The sequence below is a fragment of the Salvia hispanica genome, chromosome 2 (genome assembly GCF_029641045.1).
Source record: "Salvia hispanica isolate PSC_SH4W2 chromosome 2, Shi_PSC_v1, whole genome shotgun sequence".
NCBI classification, from domain to species: Eukaryota; Viridiplantae; Streptophyta; class Magnoliopsida; order Lamiales; family Lamiaceae; genus Salvia; species Salvia hispanica.
In genome coordinates this window covers 23409068-23421230 of record NC_142693.1, presented here as the reverse complement: position 1 = coordinate 23421230, position 12163 = coordinate 23409068, and the positions used below count along the sequence as shown (strand labels likewise).

Sequence of the window (12163 nt, the reverse complement as noted above, 5' to 3'; positions counted from 1 at the left end):
CGTGCGAATGAAACTTGATCAACAAGAAATGAATTTTGTCGCGAAAGTATTGGGAATGTTGCTACATTTCCCGTTGTTGCAGCATCATATAGTTTCATTTCTGGGGTTTCTGAAACAACAGCTTTGGGCGGCTTCATTTTCACCTCTCTTTTTTTTTACATATAAGCTTGTGGTTTCCTAACGCATGATGTATATATAGCGACAATCGTAGGATACAAGCAAAAGACAAAAGTCGAAAAGAAAAAAGGAAAAGAAAAAGGAGATTCTTTGAGTGAATACTATTATTCTTTATTGAGATGGGAAGTTTTGTATGATTTCATATTAATAACGACTGATCCATTAATCATCATCGAATCTAATCCACCATAAATTTCTGTTGTTTTCAGTGATTTCCATATTGAAATTAGTTGCTAATTGTTTTCATTAAAAAACCAACCACTATTGAAAAGCTTTTTAATGTATTAAACAAACAACTTCAAATTTTCGTTCGAAATTTCTTCAATAATTTGTCAAAAGAAATCTTGTGTTCGCATTAGAAAATACGGAGGAACTGATGAACGACTCAATAACAAATCCCAAGAACAGTTCAAACACATAATTTTCATAAATTGAATCCAAACAATGAAAGAATCATAAGTAAACGAATTATCAATTTGAGACCAATTGTTCGAATCAAATTAATGATTCACATAAATCATACATGTCGAATACGATTGATAAACATAAAGCGGAAGTGTACATGGATTCGATTCGTAGTGTTTGATGTTCTTGATGACTCTGAAGTATGGAAATTAGTCTCCAAGTGTCAACGCATTTCACAGATACTCTTTAATCAATGAAGTAGTATTATATGTCTGATCAATAGGAATGAGAATCTATTGTCCTATTTATAGGTTGCACTTGGGACCATATCCATATATTTAGAAAACAATTCTCTAACTTTATTATTACAAAATTAAAGTTATCCAAAGTAGTATCTGCACAATATTCCTCATACTCTATAGAAAATCGTTTGACCCTTTAAGTTATACTCCCTCCATCCAAAAAAAAATAGAGCAATTTGAATATGGCATGGGTTTTAATGTAGAATTGGTAAAGTAAGAGAGAATGGAAAAATGTAAGAGAGAAGAAGAAAAAGTAAGTGAGAAGTAGTGTGTTAAGAGCTCTCTTCTCCCAGCGAAGAACCTTCGTCTAAACACAACCGCAACACCACAAATTCGGAGCTCTCAACGTGAGAGTCGGCGGCTGAAAACAAGAACTGGCGGCGCAGAGATCTTCTCCATCGGCAGTGATATAGGGTTTCGAAAGTATTGCGCAAATAATTTGGGCAAATAGTTCTTTATTAATTGATTGACGATAGAATGATATAATATCTCCTATTTATAATAGGAGAATACTACTACCTAATTTATTGACTAAGAAACAAATATATAGAAGATACTATGAATCAAAAGATAACTAACTAAAAGATATGGAAGATATGGTGAATCAAAATATACTAATTAATTAGGGAAACCTAAGATATGGAGATCGTAACAACTCCCCCGCGGTTGAAATCCACCTTGTCCTCAAGGTGGGAACCACAAATCAACGACGAGAATTGAAAGCAAACTCTTTTGCGAGGCGTCTCCTCCTGGATCAAATGCACACCGAAGAGCTGAATGTCTCCCTTCATAACCTCCATCAAAAATCACCAAAGAATACCCAATGTGGTATGCAAAATTCCCAACTAAAACGAAAAGCTTGTCCCGGCCTCCAAGAATGCTCAAACATGGCGTGTTAATGCGTGGAGGGATTAACCTTTTATCGGTGGCAAGTGACATTGATCGATGATTCATACTTGTAATATTCCCGACACTCCCATCCACATAGACACAAACAATTTCGTGCAAAGCAGTGTAAGCCACTCCTCCTTTCCTACCCCAACAATTCCCAACATCATTTTTGGATGGCACTCGAACAACATTGGATGAGTCAACGACCTTCTTCACTTCATCAGCAGACTCGTCCTCCTCTTCATCGTCAAACAAGTCATCTTTCTCATTTTCCTTACTCACATCGGGGCTGCACGTTGTATCCCCACAATATATAACTTGTTGGTCGTCGGGGCTGGTATCTCTACGTTCCCTAGATCCATGATTCCTACTAGGCAATCTAATGGAAACATTTGATACAGATCCTGTATCCGAACTGTCCGCATCACGATCTGTGGTCTTCTTTGCTGCTGTCTGTACTACGGAGTCCTCGAAATCACCAAGCTCCTCTTCGCCCGTACCACGATCATAAACGCGGTCGAGAACTGTGGCTTCAACACATGAATATGTAATCAGCTCATCTAAACTCGATGAATCAGACGTTTCATCTGCTTCTCGCTCCCTCATTCCTACATCAACCTGGTAATCTGGTTCACACCGACTCCCAAGTGAACGAAGACTAGGAGTAGATTGCTTATCTGTTGCTGGACTTGGCATCGAGCTCTCAATATACCTATTATGAGAGAGAGACGACCTTCTCTCCCAACATAGATCATCACTCCCAAATCTCTCAAAAGATATGTCATCTGCCGGGTATCTCTGCTGCGTGCGCAATCCCGACGGGTCCCAACAGGTAGGCGATCCCAGAGGCTGGTCGGCAGTGCGGTAGGGCTGGTGGCAGGCGGACTGGCCTCGCGGCGCTCGCACCTCCTCCTGATGGTGAGGTAGGTCCCTGCAAGTCTCCACGCGTCAAGGCCGGTGATCGAAGGTCGGGTAACTGTTACAGACGTTCTCCGCAACAGACCGATTGTCTATCTTCTCGTGGTATGATGATGATCAGACGCTCGACAAACTCGCAGGGATGATCACAGTTTTGCTGATTCACGGACGTGTTCCGATCAACAACAAAAAGAGAACAAAAAGGATTCTTGTTGCACACGATAGGTGTAGAGAAAATAATATATTCCTTCATTGCTATCATATGCAAATACTCCACATATTTATAATATGTTGGGATACAATGATATAGATTAAATTAAATCTAATAATATCTAAACTAATATGGGAAAGATATGGTGAATCACAATTAACTAAATAGAATAATATCCTATAGATATTCCCTAATAATATGTAGAGGATGATCGTATCAACTCCCCCACGGTTGAAATCCACCTTGTCCTCAAGGTGGGAACCACGAAGAAACTAAGAGAGTTGAAAGCCGACTTTGGCGAGGCATCTCCTCCTGGATCAAACACACACAGAACAGCTGAGCGTCTCCCTTCATCACCTCCGTAAACAATCAATAAAGGCGGACAGATGTGGTCGTCCAAATTTAATGCTAAAATGGAAAGCTCTGCCACACATCCATTCAAATCCACATAGACACAAGCAAGTCCCCGCGAACCGGTGTGAGCATCTCCTGTCTTACCCAAATCTTCCGCTTGTAACTTAAGCACATCCTCGAACAACCTTCGCTTTTCTTCCAGTCCCTGCTTTTTCATATCAAATCCGTCATCAACAAGGTTTTGAATCTCCATGCTCTCTCTCTTGCTCGGCTTCTTAGTCAACACAATGAGATCGTTTTCTTTCGTTGCTAAACTAGATCGAAGGGCTTCAACTGTATTCTCTTTCTCGAGCAACTGCAAAAAAGTGTTATTGACCTCTTCTTCTCTTTTGGCCATATAGTCATTCTCTTTATCTTTCTCTGTTTGATTCCCCAAACTAGTAAGTACGATCAACTTCTCCTCCCTCTTCTCTTCACAATTATGCGAATCAATTTCCCACTCATTTTTCCTTGAGCTTGAGACACCCGCTTGCAGTTGATGAGGAGAGGCGCATAATGGAGCTTTCACGGACAACGATAACAAGGGTTGGCAAGGGCTCAATGCGGCGGCGGGCGGAAGCTCAATAGTCGATGTTGTACTTGGCTGTTTTAGCAGACGATCTGACTGCAGCAGTGGCTTCTGGTCGAGCACGAGCTGCGGTCGTGTGGGGGTACGGGAGCTTGGGAACGTGGGTCGCTGGTTCTGGTTTTGGGGCTGCTGGCACAGCAGGTCTGGTGGAGTCGGCTGTGGCGGAGGTTCTGGCAGCGGGGAAGTGCGAATATCTTCAATACGGCGACCGGACGTTTGGGAGGGTGGATCCCAGCAAGTCTGCCTTTTCGCATCCAGAAATTGCTGCTGATGCGATTCTGGAGAAAACCAACCCGAGTTCGGGCTTTAGCGCGCGCAATGCGGCTGTCGGAGTGGCCGTTCCTGCTCCACAAACTGATCCCTAGAGGGGAAGGCATTGCGCGGCGGCTGATAGGCATTCTGTCGGGTGGAATACCGGCGAGCAGGTAGCGGCTCATATGCGGCCCGACCGAACTGTTGCCGATAGCCCGGAGGGTCCCAGCAAGGCAGCGAATAGTACAGCATATCTTGAGCCGGCTGTGGCTGTGGCTCCGGCAGCGGACGAGGGCAAAGCTTTCTGCGGGAATCGGAGCACGCATAGGGCTGCTGTGTATATGTTGCTTTTGACGTATGCAAGTTTGTCACACGTTGTTCGATTTTGTCGCAACGTGATTCCAACCTGGAGATAGCGGCATCAAATTGATCGAACAGATGTTCATAACGCCCCAATCCGGTGTAGTTGCGTGACATGATGACTTTGAACGGCGGCGGTGAAGCTCGGGCAGGTGGACTGAATTTTTTTTTTTTTTTTTTGTTTGATATTGGTGATTTATTTGGGTAATATGGATGAAGAAGATGGATGATTCAGCGGCTGAATTTTTTTGATATTGGTGTATAATTTGGGTAATATGAATGAAGAAGATGGACGATTTGGCGGACCTGAAATTTTTTTTTTTTTTTGATATTGGTGAATAATTTGGGGGATATGGAAGAACGAAGATGGAGGATGAGTACGGGATGAAAGCACCAGTTGTTACAGACGTTCTCCGCAACAGACCGATTGTCTATCTTCTCGTGGTATGATGATGATCAGACGCTCGACAAACTCGCAGGGATGATCACAGTTTTGCTGATTCACGGACGTGTTCCGTTCAACAACAAAAAGAGAACAAAAAGGATTCTTGTTGCACACGATAGGTGTAGAGAAAATAATATATTCCTTCATTGCTATCATATGCAAATACTCCACATATTTATAATATGTTGTGATACAATGATATAGATTAAATTAAATCTAATAATATCTAAACTAATATGGGAAAGATATGGTGAATCACAATTAACTAAATAGAATAATATCCTATAGATATTCCCTAATAATATGTAGAGGATGATCGTATCAGTAACCTCTGCGATCAAATAGGTGGCCCCTCTCGGGGTAGCCACCACGGCGACGAGGCCGCGCATCCTGCGCGCGATCGCGGTACCCGATGGGCGGGTATCCCGTCCGTGGGCGACGATCAGGTGGATCCAAACGGCGTGAGACGTAGGGCGGTTTTGGCTCGGGCTGAGTGCGCCGCTCTGCTGCGTCCGTACGGGATTCCATCATGTCCAATAGGCGATCAAGTATTGCAATAATTGGGTGTTGCGTAGGCTGATATTGGTGATGAATACGCATAACTAATAAGGAAAAATATGAATTTGAAGTGGAGGGGTTCGGTGGTTTTTTGTTCCGTTGGTAAAGAAGGTATTTTTTTTTAGTGATTGGTGAGATATGGGATGAAAAAGATGGAGGATGAGTACGGATGAAAGCACCAGTTTTTCAAGAGCTCTCTTTTCCTAATGAAGAACCTTCGTCTAAACACACACGTAACACCACAAATCCGACGCTCTCAACGTGAGAGTCAGCGGCTGAAAACAAGAACTGGCGCAGAGATCTTCTCTGCCAGCAGTGATATAGGGTTTCAAGAGTATTACGCAAATAGTTTGTGCAAATAATTCTTCATTAATTGATTGACGATAGAATGATATAATCTCTCCTATTTATAATAGGAGAATACTACTACCTAATTTATTGACTAAGAAACAAATATATGGAACATACTATGAATCAAAAGATAACTAACTAAAAGATATGGAAGATATGGTGAATCAAAATATACTAATTAATTGGGGAAACCTAAGATATGGAGATCGTAACAAGTTTTTACGAGCCTTCATTTAATTAGTTTAGATATATTAGGGTTTTGCATATCTTTTCATATATATGTTTTCTTGTTCCATAAGCTAGTATTCTACTATTATAAATAGAGATAGGTTGTTCAAATTTTATTCATTCAATCAATCAATATATTATTTTGGTCAAGTTCCGTACGTGATACGTTGAATCATAAATTCCATACGCCACCGGTTGCCCGACGGAATCTCTCCGCGCACAGCCGGAAACGTATATCTGATCTGTAGTTGCCGACGGGTTGGAACCCGCGCACAGCCGCCTAGATCCTTATCTCCGCCAACCCTTACGGGTGCCGGATTCTCTTTATATTGTTAATTTCCGTTTTATCGGTTCATTAGGAATTTAGGTTCCTAACAACTGATGCTTTCATTGAGAGCTCATCCTCTGTCTTCGTTTATCCATAACCCCCAAATTATTAACCAATATCACAAAAAAAAAAGTCAGCCGCAGGACCACATCACTCCTAATCCTCCACCTTCTTCATCCATAACCCATATCTTCCAACCAAAAAAAAAAAATTACCTTCTTCACCAAAAAAAAAAAAAAATACCACCGAACCCTCCACCCCAACTTCATTGTTTTTCCCTTATTAGTTATGGCTATTTACCACCAATATCAGCCCCCACATCAGATGCACGCAATTATAACAAAGTTTGATCACCTATTGGACATGACGGAATCCCGTATGGACGCAGTTGATCGGCACGTGGAAAACCTTCGTCGAAAAAAATACCCCTGCCTACACCAATCTGGGAGGTCGCGCAACATCCCCGACGGCTTTTTCAGCCACCATCTAGAGGATACAGCCAATCGCTGCATTGGCTACCCTCGTGCACCTCCGCTGCCGGAGCCACCGCCACATCGGACTCCATCCTCGTCGTCCGTGCAGCGAACCCGCCGTAGCTATCTTCCCCACAGTCAGCCGCCGGCCGCGCGCTCTAATTATAGCTGTTATACTTCCCGGAAGAATGCCCACCAGCCGCCGCCCGATGCCTTCACTGCTGGGAATCAGTTCAGGGAGCAGGAGCTGCGCCGATTCCCTAATCCGGGTAATTTTTTGCCAGTCACACCGGCAGCAGTGTCTGCCTGCGAAAAAGCCGACTCGTCGGGACCCGCCAGTTCTGAGACAGTATGTGGGGTTTTCGGTCGATGAAGCTCCAAGGACGCGCCCAACCATGTACAAGGATCCGCCTAAAAAGTGCATTCAGCTGCGAGTGTCGGTTGATGAGCCACGGCCCCCGACCGGCTGTCCTATACGACCACAACCGTCGCCCTTGCATCAGCCAACCTATTGGGACCCGCCGAAACAGCAGGTTATGTAAAATTTCAACCTTTGCCGCAGCCACCACTTCCGCATCGCTTTCGGAGTGAGGTAGATGAGAACAGATGTTATGGAGAGGTTGTTACTCACACGCATTCGCCAACACTTGACGGCAATGAGGAGCTTGGTGATTCAGAGGACTCCATATTAGAGGAGGAGCTTTGTGATTTAGAGAACTCCATATTAGAGATGGCAGCAGAGAAACTCATGGATCGTGATTGTGGCTTGTCTAGTGAGAATCGGGGATCTAGGGAAGTTAGAGATGGCAGTCTCGAAGACCAACAAGTTTCATCTCTTGTGGAAATCTGCCCACCGCGCAATCCCGATATGAGCACAGAGAAGGAGGAAAAGGCATTGTTGAACGATGTAGAGGAGGACGATTCCACTAATGAGGTGAAGAAGGTCGTCGCCTCACTCAATGTTGTTCAAGTGTCATCCAAAAATGTTATTGGAAACTCTTGAGTAAGAAAGGAAATGGTGCTTACACCAGTTTGCCCACCATTGCTTGTGTCGGTGATGTACCAAGTATGAATCATCGATCAAAATCACTCGATACTGATGCAAGGTTGATCCCTCCGCAAAATGACACGTCATATTTGAGCACTCTTGGAGGTGATAAAGGAAGAAATTCAGTTGGTCGATATGTGTTTAATCCGGTAGGAAACGCCTCCCGAAAGCTTTTGCTTTCAACTCTCGTCGTTGGTTTCTGGTTTCCACCTTGAGGACAAGGTGGATTTTAACTGTGGGGGAGTTGTTACGAGCCTTCATTTAATTAGTTTAGATATATTAGGGTTTTGCATATCTTTTCATATATTTGTTTTCTTGTTCCATAAGCTAGTATTCTACTATTATAAATAGGGATAAGTTGTTCTCATTTTATTCATTCAATCAATCAATATATTACTCTGGCCAAGTTCCATATGTGATACGTTGAATCCTAAATTCCATACGCCACCGGCTGCCCGACGGAATCTCTCCGTGCACAGCCGGAAACGTATATCTGATCTGTAGCCGCTGCCCGACGGGTTGGAACCCGTGCACTGCCGTCCAGATCCTTATCCCCGCCGACCCTCACGGGCGCCGGATTCTCTTTATATTGTTATTTTCCGTTTTATCGGTTCGTTAGGAATTTAGGTTCCTAACATATTGTTAGTGAAATGATGTGTAGGGTTATTATTTGTTGAAACTTTTCATAAATGAATGTGCTCTATTTTTTTTGGACGGCCAAAAATGGTAAATGTGCTCTATTTTTGTGGACGGGGGGAGTATTAACTTAATAGATCACGTAATCAGGTCATTCAATTAAATAGTCATAAATAATATACAATATTTAGACGATCACGTTGGACCATATTAAAATGTTCCAACAGAGAACTTATCCAAAAAGTAAGAATCCCCTCTCAACAGCCAATGTACTTGTTGGTCACCACTAGTTTATCGCCTAACCACCAGTCTAAGTCGGGTCCAGATGTTCTTATTTGACTGATTCATTAATCATCATCGAATCAACCATAAATTTCTGTTGTTTTTGGTGATTTCCATATTGAAATGAGTTGCTAATTGTTTTGATTGCCCCTGATTGGTTTGTGAATCTTGTGTTGAATGTATCAATCTAATTTCGTGTTCATACTTACTATATCTATCTACGGTGTTAAATTCAATTATCACTACCAACAGAGAGACATTTCGTCAAACAGTTAGAGAGAAAATGTTCTTGATAACATTTCGTCAAACATATGGCAAGCATCTGTTCCTGATAACGTGTCATCATCGAACATGGAAGTTATAACTACAAGCCCTGGATATAGTATGCAATGGAGGACTTCTTATTACAAATAGGAAGACACCAATTCAAACTCAATTAGTTACTTTAATTGCTCTTAATCTAAGCCCCATGGTTTTGAGTACATCTCCGCACTCTTTTTATTGCAACTTCACCAATCCGAAAAATATAGCGAAAGATTCGATCCGTGATTGTGAGATCTCCATCCTGCAGTTTCAGTCTCTTCAACCTGAAATGCGACTCCTTTATAACAATCCAGACGACTACTAATACAATGATGCTCACGAATCCATAGATTACAATATCCTCAATTTTGTCAAGTGTTTGTGTTTCCATAGGATTCGTCATGTATAAAGAAGCTCCATAGCTCATTCCAATAGATGCCATCGACACGAATGTTGCATACCAGATGACAATCACGAAAAACAATGCATGCGTCTGTGCTCGCAAGGCGACGAGGAAGATTACGAGGAGAGACGAAATGAAAGCGGTGGTGTTAGCACGAGAGAATAGATTGTATAGTTTGGGATGAGTAGATCCCATCACCGCTTTTCCGGCTTTGTGTGATGACGTATCGTCCTGCCACAAGCCGCCGGGAGGGCTGACAGCCGCCTGGAATGCCATCGCGGCTATCAGGCCCACCACCACCATTGTCATGTCGGTTATATCGTTGATGATGGACTTCTCTACTGTATTCTTATCCATCAAATATTGTATCATCTGAGATTTTGATGCAATAATTAATTCACATAACAAATTGAGTCAAATGTCAGTCACCAACTTAATTTCAATAAAAATTAGGTGACTTAATTATGTAGAGACTAAAATGTTGGGCGCCATAACTAGTATTTATTGTAAGGATAATAGCATAAATAATATCATGAATGTAAAAGTCGAACCACTTCGATACGATGTATATCTACGTTTCGGAGCGATGTTAAGACAATGATTTTCACAATAAATTTTGGATACGTGATAAAATGTAAGATTATATATAGGGTGTGTTCAAAAATTGTTCTATCTTTACTAGCATTATACTCCCTCTCCCCTGCCATTAGAAATGAAACGTTTTCCTTTTTGGGTTGTCCCATTAAAAATTAAACATTTCTAAAAATGGAAACAATACTATCTATACTTTTTCTTTTCTCTTACTTTACTCTCTCTTCATTAACTCACAAAATAACACTACATAAAATCACGATTGACATTGTGTTGACATTTTTTGTTGTTATTATTTTACCATCTGTTGATATTTTCTAACGGTCCAGATTATAGTTTGGAGTTTGTACCATATTTAGAGTTTGCATTTGATCACATTCTCTAGTTATAATATTAACGCACCCCTCCTATATGTATATATAATAATGAAAACTCATTCTAGTTATGATAAAATTCTAATTGGGCCTAAAATATAATTGTACTAGGTAAATTTCCTTTGAGCCTTGCTTGGATTATTTAACTTCAGGTTCCATACTCCACACAATCTGTACTAGATAAATTTTATTGCATCTTTATCCAACTTTTCTTATCCTATTTACTCGTAATAAATTGACAACCAAAGAAAAAGTGCCCTTACCTCATCTCGATTGCACCTAACAGCCAAATTGAAGGCCTTCTCCCCATCATCATCCTTCACATTCGCAAGATCACTCATTTTCTCAACCAAAAACTTCAACGTCTCAAGCTGACGATGTTTCACGCACAAGTGCAACACAGTCTGGCCTCGATGCAGTCTCTCCATTGCAGGAGACAAGTCATTCTCAAGCAGAACCTTCAAGATCTCAACATGCCCTTTCATGGCAGCAATATGAACCGGGTTCATGCCTCGATCGTCGACCCACCAGCACATCTCATCGGGGCCTACGGTTAACAACATTCTGGCAATCTCGACGTGCCCACTTGCAGCTGCAATGTGAAGGAGATTTCTTGAACGTGCAAATGAAACTTGATCAACAAGAGATGGATCTTGTTGCACAAGTGTTTGGAATGCTGTCGTATCGCCCGTTGTTGCAGCATCGTATAGTTTCTTTTTCGGTGATATCGAAACCATTGTTTCGCCGAACTCCATTTTTGCCTTTGTTTTACAGATAAGCTTGTGAATTCCAAACTCAATGATGTATATATATTATTTTTATTTATATATTTCACGCACACGCAAAATAGTTAAGACAACCTGCCGTAAAGAAGACAAAAAATTCATACTCTTCATTAGGGAATTTGTCTAAAAGCCGACAACTATAGGACAAAAGCAAAGAGAAAATTCAAAGAGAAACAGGTGATTCTTTGCGTGAATACTTTGGTTGTACTATATTATTCTTTTTGTTGAGTAAGTTTTCTACGATAGTACTATCATATTACGTTACCGAACATGAGAACTTGTCCCAAAAATAACAATCGGCTTCTCTCAAGAGCCAGTGTACTTGTTAGACACAACTAGTTCTTATTGGTTACAATGAATAGGTCAGCTATTTCAGAAAAGTGTAGATGAGAATCGTAAATTGAGTTTTTAAAAGCTACTAGTTGAATACTTAAATGTTCAGTGATTTGAATTTTCAATACCTGGCCATTCACAATTTAATCCATTAATGTCAAATTTTAGGGGAAATTGTTTTTATTAATTGGCGAAATTTTTACTCCATACGCTTCCATAGTAGTGGAAAATATTTTTTTTAAATAAGGAAGTTAAGAAAAAGATGTGTAATATAATAAATAAAAAGAAAATAAAGTTAGTGTAGGGGATCAAAAGGTGTATAATGTATTAAATATAAAGATAATAAAGTAAGTGTAAGGGATTGGTGGTGTATACCCAAACTCCACATTAGTATGATATTGTTCGCTTTGGGCAAATTAAAGTCCTTACGATTTTGCTCTTGGGGTACTCCACAAAAGGCCTCATTCTAATGGAATTGGTTGTTAGGTTTGGTATACTGAAAAGCATGTTTCGAGCAAGTTTCGCGC

At 41.1% G+C, this 12163-nt stretch overlaps 1 protein-coding gene across 1 annotated transcript; it reads right to left on the bottom strand.

Annotated features, from left to right (window-relative positions):
* Positions 1-9119: 9119 nt before the first annotated feature.
* On the bottom strand, positions 9120-11319 carry LOC125187402 (uncharacterized). Its single transcript, XM_048084025.2, has 2 exons — positions 10782-11319; positions 9120-9925 (listed from the first exon to the last, which is right to left on the bottom strand). The coding sequence occupies exons 1-2, from the start codon at positions 11271-11273 to the stop codon at positions 9308-9310; spliced, it is 1110 nt and encodes a 369-aa protein (XP_047939982.2). The 5' UTR covers positions 11274-11319; the 3' UTR covers positions 9120-9307.
* Between the last annotated feature and the right edge of the window lie 844 nt (positions 11320-12163).

What these genes read in the sequence shown, in the direction of transcription:
- LOC125187402 (XM_048084025.2), bottom strand. Translation starts at nt 11,273, where the DNA reads ATGGAGTTCGGCGAAACAATGGTTTCGATATCACCGAAAAAGAAACTA. An exon ending in TTAGGTGCAATCGAGATGAG is followed by an intron (nt 9,926 to 10,781) that starts GTAAGGGCACTT and finishes TCAAAATCTCAG; the next exon opens with ATGATACAATATTTGATGGA.